General features: G+C 31.0%; 2 protein-coding genes across 2 annotated transcripts; one reads left to right on the forward strand and one right to left on the reverse strand.

Moving 5' to 3' along the window:
* The first annotated feature begins 9,169 nt into the window (after positions 1 to 9,169).
* Positions 9,170 to 9,632, forward strand: LOC120086089 (uncharacterized). Its single transcript, XM_039042529.2, has one exon. It carries the CDS (start codon positions 9,202 to 9,204, stop codon positions 9,439 to 9,441), a length of 240 nt encoding a protein of 79 aa, XP_038898457.1. The 5' UTR covers positions 9,170 to 9,201; the 3' UTR covers positions 9,442 to 9,632.
* A 277-nt stretch (positions 9,633 to 9,909) lies between these two features.
* On the reverse strand, positions 9,910 to 14,590 carry CNX2 (cofactor of nitrate reductase and xanthine dehydrogenase 2). The gene is made up of 7 exons (XM_039042528.2): positions 14,084 to 14,590; positions 12,929 to 13,543; positions 12,548 to 12,715; positions 12,261 to 12,452; positions 10,784 to 10,852; positions 10,565 to 10,658; positions 9,910 to 10,442 (listed from the first exon to the last, which is right to left on the reverse strand). Exons 1-6 carry the CDS (start codon positions 14,165 to 14,167, stop codon positions 10,575 to 10,577), a joined length of 1,212 nt encoding a protein of 403 aa, XP_038898456.1. The 5' UTR covers positions 14,168 to 14,590; the 3' UTR covers positions 9,910 to 10,442; positions 10,565 to 10,574.
* Between the last annotated feature and the right edge of the window lie 2,530 nt (positions 14,591 to 17,120).

Consider the following 17,120-nt stretch of genomic DNA (forward strand, 5'->3'; position numbering starts at 1 on the left):
TGAATCCCACGATTAAATAACTTTTTAGACTAAACAACTTCCTAAGAACGCTCTGAAAAAGGAGTGAGGCAGATCCACATAGACATTGCATTTGGAAAGAAGCAACCAAATCAACAAAGCAACAAACACTGAGTTTGGTTGTTTTTTTTTCTTGGTGTAGAGAAAGTCACTTTCAAGTTTCATCGTCTTCTTCCTCTCTTGTCATTTTCACTCCTTTTTCTGAGAAATTCTCTTTCTTTTTCTTTTCTCTCATTGGGACAAACTGTTCCTTTTAAATTGGAATCTTTCAAAAAAGAGGTAACACAGCCGCTGCAGACAGATGAACTAATAGAGACTTTTCAACCACTAGAACACTTTTCTTATCCACGGAAAGTGACGGCAACTTCTTTCACAATCTTCACTCAAAACCACACCATCCTAAATTTTTGGGTTAGGTTTATTGGTTCCAAATAAGTTCAAAAACCTTCCAATTTTGTATATATTTTATATATTATAGTACTAGATGCTCGTTAGATAATTGTGCTTAGTATTTATTTACCATGTGTCATATCCTATTACCCAAAATATTGTCCATGTGTCTCAAGATTACACACTAGTGTCTATGTAATCCATCTCCTACTTGCCATGGGTGGGTTTTGGTAGACATACATACATTGGTGAGGAATCCAAAAGATTGGAAAATTTTGGAGAATTTTTCCAATTTCCATTTAGTCATTTTAGTCCTTTTATATTTTCGTTATTTATTTATCTTATATATTCTTATTATATTATTTTTATCATATCATATTTCTTCCATACCCATATTCTCGTCGTGCGTTGTTGTGCTTCTTAATTTTACAACACTTTATTAGCACGAGTTTCTTTCATTTCTCATATTAAAATATGTCCTAAAGTGTTGTCATGACAAATCATACGAAATTAGAATTTGTAGCCCTTGACATTAATGGCAATAAATATTTGTCATTGGTACTTGATGTCGAGATCCACCTGGATGCTATGAACCTTGGAGAAACAATTAAAAAAAGAAATACGACATCCAGTCAAGATAAAACAAAAGCTATGATTTTACTTCGTCGTCATCTCCACGAGGGATTGAAAATGGAGTATCTGACAATAAAAGATCCTCGTATCTTATGGAAAAATTTGAAAAAAAGATATGATCATAAAAAAAAAACATTATTCTTCTTAAAACTCGTTATGAGTGAATGCACTTGAGGCTACAAGATTTTAAATCAGTAAGTTACTACAATTTCACATTTTTTAAAATCAGTTCCAAAATTGTTGTTATGCAGAGAGAAAATTACTAATGTTGATATGTTAGAGAAGACATTTTCTATATTTCATATCTCAAATATGCTCCTGCAACAGGAATATCGAGAGAAGGGTTTTAAACAGTATTTTAAACTAATTTAATGTCAACTCGTGACCGAACAAAATAGCGAATTATTGATGAAAAATCATGAATCTCGTCCAATCAGAATGACATCATTCCCTGGAGTGAATGCTGTGAATTTTAATAATAATCATGGTTAGGTCGTGATTGTGGTCGAAGTTGTGACCGCGATAGAGGAAGAAATAATTTTTCTTTTCGTGATGGACATTATAATCATCCAAATTTCAAGAGAACCACAAGAAATGATTATCATAAAGAAAAAGCTCCACATAATAAAAATTCAAAAGGTGATGAACAAAAATATTTCTGATGTGGTATGACTGGGCATTGGTCACGTATTTGGACACTTAGTTGATTTGTATCAAACTTCCCTGAAGGAAAATGAGAAAAATGTGGAAGCAAATTTTGCATACCAGGACAATGATATATTTGACCCATTCCATATGACAAATTTGGATGTGACAGACTTATTTTAATCTCCTGAAGAGAAGATCAACACAGTTGATAGAACATTAAGTGTTTCTTTTGACCTTGAAAATATCTAGACTTAAGATTTTTTTTTTTTTTTTCTATCTTCATGTTTTTTTTCTCTTAGTAAATATTAACTTTTGTATATTCCAAATGTTATTTTTTCTTATTGTAATTATTTTATTTTAATGAAGAAACCTGAATCATTTTCATATGTTGGGTGATTAAAAAATTAGCAAAGAATATCTATATTTGGCAGACAATGTAACTACACACAATACCTATAAGTAAGAAATATTTTTTCCAATTGACAATGTTGGAAGTAAAAGTAAATAGATCAAGTTCTGCAAAATCTGATCAAATAATTTGGAAAAGTAAATATTATTTTGCCTAGAGAAAAAAAATTTACAATTAACAATGCATTATTCTCTAGTCAATCAAAGAGAAATCTACTAAGTTTTAAATATCTACGTTGTAATGGTTATCATATTGAAACTAATAGTAAGAATAATGTGGAATATCTATATTATCTCTATTGTCTCAAATGAAAAACATATATTGAAAAAGTTGTCTGTTTTATTTTCTAGATTATAGTATACTCATATACAAGTAATTGAAACATATACAACAATGAACCTCAAGTTTATGAATCCAGATATATTTGCTATTTGGCATGATAGGTTAGGTCATCCAGCGTCCGTAATGATGAGAAAAATTATTGAGAATTCAAATGGACATCCATTAAAGAGCTAGAAGATTATTCAATTTAATGAATTATTATGTAATGTTTGCTCTCTAGGCAAATTAATAATTAAACCATTACTAGCCAAAATGAGAATTGAATCACTTGCATTTGTAGAATGAATTTATGGTGATATATGTGGACCCATTAACCCACCATGTGAAGCATTTAAGTATTGTATGATACGTATCCAGCAAAAGGTCATACGTATGCTTATTATCAAGTTGAAGTCTTGCATTTCCAAGATTACTTGCTCAAATAATTAAATTAATAGCAAAAAACTTTTATTATACAATTAAGGTTATTCATTTTGATAATGCTGATGAATTTACATCCCAAGCTTTTGATAATTATTGTATGTCAATTGAGATAAGTGTTGAACATAGCTCATGTTCGTACACAAAATGATTTAGCAGAATCATTTATAAAATGTCTGCAGTTAATTGCTAGACTATTGTTTATGAAAGCTAAGCTTCCCACATCTATATAGGGTCATGTTATTTTGCATGTTGTATCACTTGTACGCATTAGGTCAGTAGCTTATCACAAGTACTGACTATTACAATTTGTTTATGGTCATGAGCTAAATATTTTCCACCTGACAATTTTTGGATGTGCAGTATATGTTCCAATTGCTCCACCACAACGTACTAAGATGGGTCTCAAAGGAGATTATGAATATATGTTAGATATGGCTTCCCATCAATTACTAAATATCTTGAACCTCTTAACGGGTGATGTATTTACGACACGATTTGTTGATTGTCATTTTAATGAGATAAATTTTCCAATTAGACAGAGGAATTAAGAAGCTGGAAAAAAAAATACATGGAATGCATCGTTTTTGTCTCATTTAAATCCCCGTACAGATCAATGTGAACTTGAAGTGTAGAAAATAATTCATTTGAAAAATATAACAAATCAATTACCAGATGCATTTATAGATGCAAAAAAAGTAACTAAGTCACATATACCAACTGCAAATATTCAAAAATTGATATCCCAACACAGTTGTCACTGATGAGTCTGGAACATGTCAGAAGTGTGGTATACGGTTCCAAAAATAAAAATCCTTGAAAAAGAAAAATAATTAACAATCAAAAGGACTTGGTTGAGGATGTAAATATCCATGAAGAAATCATTTATATAACTTGTGAGGAAGGTGAAATACCTAAAGATAATAACAAAAAACTTCTTGGTCCTAAAGTACTACATCTTAGTGCAATTAGTGCACTTATGTATCTTACTAATAATACAAGACCAGACATTGCATTTTCAATAAATTTATTAGCTAAATATAGTTCTTCTCTAACAAAAATACATTGGAATTGAATTAAGCATATATTCCATGATCTCCGAGGAAATATTTATATTGGTTTGTTTTAGTCAAATAAATCAATTTTTGATATAGTTGGTTATGCAGATTATGGATATTTATCTAATCCACCCAAAGCTAGATCTCAAACAGGTTATCTATCACATGTGGATGAACTGTTGTATCATAGAGATTAGTGAAACAAACCAGAACAACCACTTCTTCAAATCATGTTGAAATCCTTGCAATCCACGAAGCTAGTTGAGAATGTGTATGTCTAAGATCAATGACTCGGCACATTCGTTGAAAGTCTGGCTTATCTTTCAACAATATTATACGAGAACAACACAGTTTGCATAGCCCAAATCAAAAAAGGATATATTAAAGGATATAGAATAAAGCATATTTCACCAAAGCTTTTCTATACTCATGATCTTGAAGAAAATGGTGACATCACCAAACAACAAATTTGTTCGAATGGTAACCTGCCAGACTTATTTACAAAATCATTACCAACCGCAACCTTTGAAAATTTGATACACAACATTGGAATGCGGTGACTCGGAGATCTCAAGTGATGTTTCTATGAGGGGGAGTAAATATATTATATTCTTTTTAAGAGTATTAGATCATATGAAATATGTATTCTTTTTCCTTCCCTAGGATTTTTTTCCCAATAGATTTTTTTCTAGTAAGGTTTTAACGAGACATATTTCATATATATATATATATATATATATAATGAGCATCTAAGGGGGAGTATTATAAAAATTACAGTAATATATGCTCATTAAATGTTCGTGCTTAGTATCCATTTACCATGTGTCATATCTCCATTACCCCAAATGTTGTCCATGTGTCTCAAGATTGCACATCGTTAGTGTCCATGTAATCCACCTCCTACTTGATAAATTGTTGTAGTGGTATTTGATAGGTTTTGGAAGACATACATACATTAGTGAAGAATCCAAAAGATTGGGAAATTAGTGGAAAGTCTTGGAGAATTTTTCCAATTTCCATCTTAGTCATTTTAGTTATGTATTTATTTTATATATTATTATTATATTATATTTCTCCCATATCCGTATTCTCATTGTGCGTTATTGTGCTCCTCAATTTTATAAGAACATATAAGTTTTTAAAATTTTTTATTTTGTGTCTCCTTGAAATTTTGAAATTTTTAAAAATTAATTCATCTATTGTTTGTAAATTTAAGCTTTCAACCTTTTTGTTTCTCTAGGTACACCAACGAGATGAGAGATTGAAGTTTCGACTTTTAAGAAAGAATGTCATATCAACTTAAATTCACTTTTGGCCCTTTCATTCTTAAGTCAATTAGATTCATAAATTTTTAAAATTAGTTCATCGATTGAATTAGTAGATTTAAAAGTTCAAGAGAATTGGTTGAAATTTATCGGTTAAATTACAATTTTTTTCTCTAAATTTTTCATTTTCAATTTATGTCTAATTTGTATTTAAAAAAATGAATTTCATGTCTCATAAACCCTCAAACATTTAATAATACTTAAATATGTATCAAATATATTTATGAACTTTAAATTTCGTATTTGTGTATTGTTGATATATTGGGAAAATGTAGGATCTTATCAAACCCTACACTTAATTTTAAGTCCTAACAAATTTTCAAAATGTCAAATAATGCATTAGAGATTTATAATATATAAAATTTAAAATTTTAATATGTAATAGACACCTTTTAGAATTAATGTTAAATTATAAATTTAATCCCAAAAATTAGAGATTTATTTCTATTTTATCCATAAACTTTTAAAAGTGTAAAATAGGTTATAAATTTTCAATTTTATATGAAGTAGATCCTTTTACCTTTAATATTGCATATCATAGGATCTAGGATTCAAAAAATTTTAAAAATTAATTGATCTATTTAAACTTTACGGGAAAATACTTTTTTTATATTTTTTTTTTTTTTTTTTTTTGCAAAGGTATTTTGGGAATCGAACTTCTGACCTCGAGGTCGATAGTATAAGCACTTTTAATTACAATATCTTTGCAAAAAAAAATACTTTTTAGTCCTCGAATTTTCTGGAATAAGTATGTTTGATCCCTAAAGTTTTAAATTAGCCATTTTGGCCCTTAAGTTTTCAATAATAGGTTTTAAAGGTCCTCTTTATTAACAAAATTGTTTAAATTAACATATCTATCCAAGTAGATGATTTAAATGAATGTGGCTTGCTGACTAAATTGATGATTTGGATTTAAATTTGTCTCGTGAAGTTCGTCTCATGAAGTAACTTCACGAGAAATGAACTCAACTTCACGTTATTTCTGTCTTTTGTCTTGTGAAGCTCGTCTCACAAAGTTACTTCACAAGAAATGAATTCAGAATTCAACTTCACGTCATTTCTGTCTTTTGTCTCGTGAAGTAAACTCAAGGAAGTCAACTTCATGTCATTTCTGTTTTATGTCTCATGAAGTTCATCTCGTGAAGTAACTTCACGAGACGAACTTCACGAAACAAATTTAAATCTAAATCATCAACTTAGTCAGCAAGTCATATCAGTATTTAAATAATCTAATTGGATAGATCTGTTAATTTAAACAATTTTGTTAACGAAATGGACCTTTTAAACCTATTATTAAAACCTTAAGGACTAAAATGACTAACTTGAAAATTCAAGAACCAAACATACCTACTGGAGACTAAAAAGGTATTTTTTCCTAAACTTTATGTGTGTTGCAACTTTAATCTTTCAATTTTGTGTCTATTAAATATGTGAGTAAAAAAAATTATTTAAAAAAAAAAAAAAAAAAAAAAGCGAAAGCTTAAGGGTTTACTCTTATAATTTTGAATGTTTAGAGACCAACCTTAAAATTAAGAGATTAAAGTTACCTAAAATCAAATAAAAAAAATTGTAAATTTAGGAGTCGGTTCAGTAGAAATTCTAGATTCAATTTTATACTTTCATATTCACTAAGCTAAACAAATATGTGTTTAGTAAACAACTTGGATTCTATTTCTGAAAATTGTTTCGGATTTTGGGTTCCAAGTCGTGCAAATTCTAAAAACAATATTTTTATGTTTTCACTGTGCTAAGATTTTGAATTTTTAATTTTAAAATACAAATTATATTAAATAAAAATAAAAACAATACGATATGTCATGTTATAAACTCAATTCATTTTCTAAAAAATATAATATATATCATGTAGTGTGTTATAAAATATATAATATTATAAAATAATAATTATATAAATTTTTAACTTAAATCATATTCATTAATAAATTAACAATAATTTATTGCCAACTAAAAAACATTAGTAGATAAGTAAAAGTAGTTTTACGATTTATAAAGATATAGTATCGAATACATTTTAAATAATTGATTAAATTAGAATCCAATTTCTAAATTGTTACTAAACACATATTTGAAAATATGAAATATAATTATGTTTAGATTGAATTTCTTATTTTTAAATTTATGTTTACAAGTTCTCTACCAATAGGGGTGGAAACAGTTCGGTTTGGTAGTCAAACCAAACTGAACCGAATTTTTTAAAATGTGAAATCGAACCGATTTATTGGTTCAAACCGAACCGAACCGCATCGGTTTCAAATTTGGTTTTGGCATTTTTAAAAAAGCCATGTTATATTCTTTTTTAATTAAAAACGGTTCGGTTCGGTTCGATTTTACTCTTTTTTTAAATATATAAATATATATATATATTAGTTAAAAATAGTTCGGTTCGGTTTTAAATTCGGTTTTCAAAAGTGAAACCGAACCGAACTAAATTAATTCGGTTTCAAAATTTCTTCAAACCAGATCGAATCGCATTTTTCGATTTCACTGAGTTTTCGGTTCGGTTCAGTTTTTAGAAACGGTTCGATTTTGCGATTTAAATGACCACTCCTATCTACCCAATCGCCCTTAAAAAATCATTAAAAGCATTTATAGATTTTTAAAGATTATATAATTTAATATTACGTTTCGAGAGGAAATGTGTTGAAACTCCAACATGGACGCAGCAAAAGAGGTACACAGCCACAAGTTACAACCAGGTCCAAACTTCCACGGGCCCACGGCTCCACCGCGTTGATGAATTAAAAGGGAAATTATCCTAAATAACCCTCAAATGTTTGCATGCACCCTTCTAAAAAAAATTTGTTGAAATTGTTGGGTATATCTCGACTGAGATCGACCCTCAAGATTTGAATATAAAAATTGACTTTTTCATTTATTGATTATTCTGAATTTTTTCGCTGAAATCTCATCCAACATTAACACCAACCTTTGTACCCATATTTCTAAATATCATGAAATTTTATGCCAAATCCTATATCTCTTCAAATTTACTCTAAATTCAGTTATCTAAATCTTATTTGATTTTAAAATTTTGAAAAAGATAAAGTTTTGTGAAAAATTAAGTAAGATTTAAAATATATATAGAATCTCAGTATTAATTCTTGAAATTTCACCGAGAAAATCCAAATATATAAAATCTCAAGGTTAATTATGTCCGAGATTTTGGTATTAATTCTTGAAATTTCACTGATAAAATCCAAATATATAAAATCTCGATGTTAATTATGTCCGAGATTTCGCTTAGAAAGTCCAAAATATAGATGAAAAATTATTTTTTAATCTAAATCTCGGTAATCAATCTCGACCAAGATGAACTGAGAAAAACTATTTCAACAAATTTTCTGAAAAGATGTTAGTCTTGAAAGATGAAAACTAAAAACTAAAAAAATTCTATACATCTATCTTTTGGGTGTTCCTCATACTTGAGGCTTCATTCTCTCTCGATCGTTGGAGCTTCTCTCGAGAATTTGTCTTCGAGCCTTCACTCTCATTACGTCTATCTTCGGTTGAAAGTTGTTTTTTTTCCTTTTCATATATTATCTAAACTAATTTTCAAATTTATCTTTAATCTTAGGAAAACTTTGGTTTCATCTATACATCGTATGTTAGAGGACAAAATTCAATTGCTTTTGATGTGAGATGAAATAATGAATGAAATTGAACATGCATGACTTTGAATGTCCTTTTATAGCACTCAAAATTCTACTAGGTCGAAACTTCCACGACTCCACCACCTATATCTTAGTGTTGATGAAGCTTAAGGCAGCAAGTCAAAAGTAAGCCTCAATTTCTTAAATAAACAAAGCCTTCCACGCTTTTCCAATTCATATTTCACCCAATTACGTATTTATATATATATGCTTTCTTCTTCGCATGTAATTCCAATTCATTGCATTGCTTGAATTTGGCCTCCCATTTTTTATAGTTAACTTTCTAATCTATGATGATGATGGAGATTAGCCATTTTCAAGGAATGGTAGCTACTGCTGCCGTGTTCATCCTCGTACAGATTCTTGTTTATCTAATTCTCTCTAAATCTTCCCAAGTCTTCTCTAAGAAGATGAACAGGTCTCTTAGTTTTCGACAGGTCCAATCTCTGAGCCGGATTATTAAACCTCTCTCCGACTTCCCCTCCAGCAGCGACAGCAGTGAAACGACATTCGATGAAGGCAGTTCTTAAAGGAAGCTGCCCATGGATTTCTTCTTCTGTTATCTCTCATTTGTTTTCTTCTTTTTTTTTTTTTTTTTTTTAAATTATTTTGTGAATAATTATGCATATTCATTCTATTGGTAAAGTGGGTTAAATATTTGGGGTTTCCTTACCATGTTTGATAATTTCGATCATCCATGAATGAAACCAAATTGAGTTTTTCTCTTTCTTCTTTACTGCCCTTTAAAAGAGGGCGTGGCATAACTGAAACTGAAAAATGAGTTGGATTATGGATATGTTTGATATGTTTGAAACATCATTCTAAGTGCTCGAAAACCGTTTTTAAATATATGAAAGGAAAAAATATACATCTACAATGACCATTATGGATTGATCTATCTAGTTGTCATTGAGAAGAGTTGAGAGACCTCAAGACACATAGTGCTCATCTACTTATAGTATCAAAATTCAACTACTAAATGCAATAGAGTCTAGCAATTGAACCGACGAAAAACAATATACTACCATCCAAGAAAGAGTAATACTTACATGCACACATCTCCATGTGTCCCCTCAATCATAAAAAGAGGGGGGACCATAGTTTCTTTTTTAAAGAAAAGTTTACTACATGATTGGCCACATGGCAATTTCTCCCTTCGGATAAAAAACTCCATTAATCTGCTCCGCTTGTTTCATGTGATGGTAATGAAGATCAGACCACAACATTCTCTACTGAATTTGAAACTACATTTTGCTTAATAGCACCAAAGTTATGGTGCAAAATGAACAACACTAACCACTCTATATTAGCATTTAAGTTACAAATGGCAATATGGTACCAAAGTTGCACAAGAAACAGCCAGACACATATATTTTACAGTAATTATATGAACAGTGTATGGCGGCTTTTTGATGGAATTTCACTTACCAGGCTTCTTCATATTATCATTACAGTTTTGACTGGTTTCTACAGTTTCCATATATACCAACAGGTTTGTACTCCAGTCAAGCTAGTTGGACAGAAATGAAACCTGAAACAGATGCATCTAGAGTCCTTAACAAAGATGAGTTAACAGTCGATTTGCAGGAGATGTGTGTTTATCTTTAGGATATGTTTGGAAAGGGAGCAAGGTAGTATTGGCAAAGGAATTACCAAGCTTAGACTAGCCACCAATGTGTATCATAGGTCTGTTTGCAGTCTTTGCAATGTCGAACATTCCAGCATGTGAAGCTTTCTTTCTTCTTACCTGAAGCACAGGAGTGCAATTAATAACAATACCCTATGATATGGAAAGTTATAAATGATACTTGAAATCCATCAATTGTTAAGAATATGAAGTTTTGGGCATCTTAAGAAGATAAAGTTGAGTACCGCTGCACCAATTATTTCCCTTAGCTCGTTATCATCAGCACCGCGACGAAGTGGGTCTCTCAAGCTAACCTGAAATTAATGGGCAAAGTAGAATTTTTCTGCTCGCAATATCAATAATCAATAACACACTTAAAATACAGGATGGGGTATTCTATCAGAAATCTATGCTATGTCCACTACATAATAACTTGGTCCTTAGGTGGTATAAAACTAAGAAAATGAAGATCAAGTAGCAAATGGCACATTTTGAGCAAGTAATAAATCTAAAAGTCCATCCTAGTCAACTGTGCACAGCACCATATTGTCGATAACAAGGTAATAAGGAAGGGGGAGGGGTAGGCGGTTATGATTGCAAGCATTCAACTGAAGACCTTTTCGTAAAGCCATGGGGCTATTGAAACAACATATGCATGTAATTCAACTTGGTCACAAAAAACTATGGGTCTTTTGAGGCTGGTTTATTTATGAATAAAAGATGATAGTAAGATTACATGTAGAGACTATTCTCATCCATGTACCTAAAATTCTCCCGGCCCCTCGGTTAAAAAGCAGGACACACCACGAGACCTTGGTCCTTGGAGGCTTCTCTACTGAAAATTTAAGGTGTGTAACCACATGTATAGATTATTTACTCACTAACTCTGATAATATTACATTCCTTCCAGTCTAGATGGATGTGCCCTCTGGAAAAAGTAATAGCTATTGCAAAAGGAAATAATTTTATCTAAATATCACTAAGATCAATATTTAGTTTGGTAATAGAAACATTTCATTGACGCATGAAATTAGGGGAGAACCCCAAACACCTAAAGGTGATTGAGTGTCAATTACTGACTAAAAAGGATAAGTTAATATGAGAGAAAGGATGTTTTGTTTTACTCCATGAGAAAACAGTAGACAAAACGTACTCCATAAAACAAACAAAAGAGAGTCACGGAAAAAGCCTTCTATTCCTTTTGCCCCATAAACTCGAAAAGAAAGCACGAAACCCAACGCCCCATAAACTCCAAAGACAATCATATCAAGAGGATGTTTGGGAAAATCCAGATCTTTGGTAGGGCTAGATCAAGATTTAGAATACATGAGTATACCTGTATGGGCCTTACTTCAAGAAGCCCACAAGAAAACCAGGTACCTCTGAGAATCAAATAAAGACTAATCAAGGCCATCTTTTTAACGCCTAGGTTCACCACATATCCAAGTGATGTTCTACATCCCCTCCATTGTCATGAGCATTATAAGGCCTAGGACCCAGACGTTAGTCAATAGTAAACCAAACAAAGGCAACTTTTGGAAAAAAAATTAATTAATTAATTAATTAAATTAAATTAAATTAAAACCTATGAGACCTTGAAATATCAACGAATTTAAAAAGCTTTCCAAGGAGGATTTCAATTGAGGATTTACACTCAAACAAATTTGTCTCCCATACTCTCATTCTGAGATAAGAGCAACAATAGACTGGAAGAAGATTTACCTCTGAGGGACCAAATAAGCAGACTTTGAAGTTTCCATCTGCTAAAAGTCGCAATCTGTTGCAACCAGCACAAAAATGCTCTGTCATTGACGTGATAAAAGAAACTGTACCCTGGTGCCCTTCTATCCTGAAATTCTTTGCTGTCTCTGTAGGATGATCTCCAAGTCGTGTAAGGCTCGTGAAGTTTTTAGCCTGTTCAGCGATATATAAGGAATTAGCACATAGAAAGAACATTAGCGGAAATCTAAAATCTTTTAGATTGATTGCCTGTGAGGATTCTACCTTACCACTGTTTGCAAAATTTCTGAGTAGGGTACCAGTTTCTTAACATTCCAAACATTTCCATCAAAGGGCATAAACTCAATGAATCGAATATTAATTGGTTTCTCACGTGTCAACTCAACAAAATTGCAAATCTCATCATCATTGAACCCGCGCATTATAACACAGTTCACCTGGAAAGAGTTGTAAAAGAAAATCCTTATAAGAGCATGTGCCAGGTATGAGATATGAATAATCATTCTATGCCTGTATTTTAAGAATCAACCAGAAAATGAATTAGAACAGACTTCCAAAGACAACACAGAGTTGATAGAGATATAGGAAAATGAGAAAATTAACAACAGTCCAAAAAGGATAGTTTTCTTCTACCAAGGGATAATACATACTTTAACAGGATTGTAACCAAGGTCTATTGCAGCATCGATAGATTCCATAACCTTTTCATGCCCCTTGCGCCGGGTCATGAATTCAAACTTTGCTGGAACCAACGTATCCAAACTAATATTAATAGCCGTCAGCCCACATTCTTTCAACTTCGGGAGTCTTCTTGCAAGCACAATCCCATTCGTGGTCATAGCCAATGTCTTCAAACCTTTTAAATTAGACAGCTCTAAACATATATCCTCAATATCTTTCCTAATGGTAGGCTCCCCACCAGTCAAACGAATTTTATTCACACCAGAGCTTACAAAAAGATTAGCCAATCGAATAATTTCATTCCGAGCAAGAAGCTTTGGGGTGGAAGTTAGGTCTACACCTTCCGCAGGCATACAGTACTGACATCGCAAGTTGCACCGTTCTGTCAATGACATCCTTAAGTAAGTATGCAGCCTTCCAAATGAATCAACCAACATATTGGAGTCGGAATTCTCTTTCTGGATTTCATCCGACAACTTAGCACACGTAGTACCATACATTCTTGAAGCCTCAAGCTGATCCCCAAGTATTCTAAAACCATTTATTTTTCTGATCATGACGCAAGATGCATTTTCAGATCCCACCTATATTACATAAGAGATATATAAAAACTCAATATAGCAGATATCAGAATTCTAATATCAAGAAACAAGGGAAGATTATGCGAAAGATAATGCAAATATCTCTATCTCAACTAGATTTCTAAGATTGGATATGGACTGCTCCTGCAATTTTAGACCTAATAATTTCAACAATAATTAAATGTTGGTTATTCCTGAAGTACAATCAACTTCGAAACAATTAAAAATGAGGAAAAAAACAAAGAAGTCCGAAAGCACCGTGGAGAGCAACAAAAGTCCACAGACCACCTAATTGACACCAACGAGTAAAATCTCCTTGTGCTTCAGGACCCGACAACCAAAGACTAAAGCCCGGTCCGAGCAAGATCGTCGAATAAAAACGGCATCAACAAGAAAGCGGAATAACCGAAAAAAGATTCAAGCCATTCAAAACACTCAACACAAAAACAAATCATGATTATCATCAAAATTTCAACATACAAAACTAATATATCAGACGCAAAAAGACGAGGCAGCAAATTAATGGAAGCGGAAAGCACAAACCGATAGGAAATTTAATTTTCCAGACGCCGCAAGCCAATTGGAGACGATGCATGCATTTCTTCTCATATGCGTCGCCAAAGCCATCAACAAGAAGTTCGTTTGAAAAGGAAACAAATATTAATAGCCAAGAGCAGGAGAATGAAATCTATAAGAGTATTCTTCCGATTAAGGAGGTTGAAGACGACGATGATGATTCAATTGATTCCGGAAGCTCTGCGAATAGAGCCGGAGAAGGACGACGGAAACCGACCTGATCGACCGCTCATCTCGATTGATTCCTTCAGCCTTTCGGCGGAGTGAAGGGTCAGATATTTTTGCTTTTTTGGATTATCCGATTTGGAGAACGTGAAGTTCGATGCTTTTGACTTTACTACAAACTTTCCCGTCGGCTTCATAGCTACTTCAATTACCCTCTTTCCTACCTTTATATTTTATCACATCAATATCATCCAGATTTCTGTTAAAGAAAATATTTGGATGCATTCTTAGTTTCCTTTTATCATCAAAGTAGAGGTATGAATATAGGTGCACTATTATATTTAAGCATAATGAAATTTCATTCACGAATCCTTTGTAACAAGTCTAAATTACAAATATAATTAGATTCTTTATAATTATTTTTTAGAGGTCAAATAGTAACAATAACAATAAAAGTGTTGAAATTCATATTTTTTCTAAAACAGTAATAATAATGATAACGGTAACGATAACGATAGCAATATGACATAATCTCTAAACGCAATTAGATTGAGTATGCTCCTCAGTTTGCGTTTTTTATTACATATTTGGAAGTGGACCTCATGTGTCGATACGGAGCAAAGTAAATAGCCAAAGGTAATCAAATGGATCTCACTTTTCATATTAGCATTGATTTATCATGTTTTCACTAGGGTAAACATGGCCTTAAGTATTGCTCAAATTTGAATGATATAATTTAAGCACTAAGATCCCACTTGGTAACCATTTGATTTTTTATTTTTTCTTTTTAAAAATTAAGTTTATAGACATTATTTCCACCTCTAAATTTATTCATCTGTTATCCACTTTCTATCACTAGTTTAAAAAATCAAGTCAAATTTTTTTAAAAAAAAAAAAAAAAAATTAAAAACTTGTTTTAGTTTTTAGAACTTGGCTAAGAATTCAACTATTATAATCAATAAATGTGCAAATCATTATAAACAATGGAAAGGAAATGGACTCAATTTTCAAAACCCATCAACCAAAAACGAAATGAATACCAAATTGGACCTAAATTTTTATATAATTTACATTGTTCTATTAGTTTGGAAAAGTATTATCATTAAGCTCTAAGATTTTTATAAAACTTAGGATTTTATTTGAAAATCATCAATTCATACATTCTAATAGTCTAGAGTGTAAAATTGATATTTGAAAAAGTCTATATACTTATGAAAATTGATGCATAAGATGATTCTTAAAGATAATTGTAATCGAATGTCTAAATTTATTCGTTTGTAAGAATTTAGAAATTTAATTGATACAAGTTAAAAGTTTTAGACAATGTTTTTTTAAGGGAATTTCAAGGATGGTGTAATTTGACTCAACAACTGCAGGGTGGGGGATTAGACCTCCGACCTCGACTGAGCTAAGCTCACTTTAGGAAGGATGGTGTAAATTGATACATTTTCAAAAGTTCAAGTCTTAATAAATATAGCATTTTATGTTTGTTGAATGAGAAATTTTGGACTAATCACAAATTGCCACATCATTTACCAAATTAATGACGAAGTTACAAATAATTAAATTCAAGACTAATTGAAAGTTGATGTGTCTTATATTGAAATTGAAGACATAAACTGGTAAATCCCAATGTTCATCATGAGCGTTTGATTGAATAATATAATTTGATCCAACTTGATATTATTATTTGGGCTAAAGTTCAATTGAGTACGGCTTAATTGGACCAAAATGTCAAATAAGACTTAAATTCAATTAGTTGGACCCAAGGGTCAGCTTCATAAATCAACCAAGTCCAAGTTCACAAAGCCTGCCTACGAACTCTATAAATAGAGGAATGCTATTCATTTATGGAGGTCAGAAATTTTAGACTCCATAGATCTTAGAGAGAATTCTCTATAATCAAAAGACTCTCTTGAGACTGAACCACATCTTAGTTTATTCCAAGACAAAACATCACGCACTCCGCTTTCTCAAATCAAGCATAGAAAGAATCAAATAATCAAATAATCAAATACTAAAGATCAAACTATATCTGCATTAATCTATATTAACACAAGTTCAACTCTAATTTTTCCGAGAACCTCGTGCAAACAATGTTATTAACTCAAATTATTTTGTAAAAACAAAAAAAAAAAATACATTATATAATATATGTTTAAATTTTTCAATAAAAAATATTCATAAACTAATTAATAATCGATTGTATTCAAGCCAAGATATAAAAGGTAACAGTAACAATTAATTTTATAGTTTATAAATATATTATAAAATGCTTTTTTTTTATAATTATTAATCGATATCCAATCTCGAAATATATTACCAATTATGTATATGATATATATATATATATATACTTGTTTTCAAATCTATGTTTTTAGCTACTTGTTTGTTTGTTTTTTTAAAAGAAATAGCTTGCCTACTAAATAGACTCCTAACTCCTTAATTTAAAATGAGTGAAATAATTGTATATAATATAAGACTTTTCTCCCAACATCACATAGTCAAAAGAAACATACATTATATCATTCAAAACAATAATACATACATACATATATATATATAGAGAGAGAGAGAAAATTCCACAAATATTATATATAAGGATATTTTTTTAAAATAATTACTAATAATATTGTTTTTTGTAACTTTATTAAAATATATTGTTTTCTAAACTTCAATTTTTTTCCAATTTGATGCGGTAAAAAAACCATTTCTATACCATTTTTTAATCTAATTTTTCTAAAAAAAAACCATTTCATCATGTGAGATTAACCCTTACAAGAAGAAACATACTCTTCCACCACCCTATTTACTAGGGAACAAGCAAATAGGATGGTGA

This window comes from Benincasa hispida, chromosome 9 (genome assembly GCF_027475165.1).
Source record: "Benincasa hispida cultivar pf3 chromosome 9, pf3_genome.v1.1, whole genome shotgun sequence".
NCBI classification, from domain to species: Eukaryota; Viridiplantae; Streptophyta; class Magnoliopsida; order Cucurbitales; family Cucurbitaceae; genus Benincasa; species Benincasa hispida.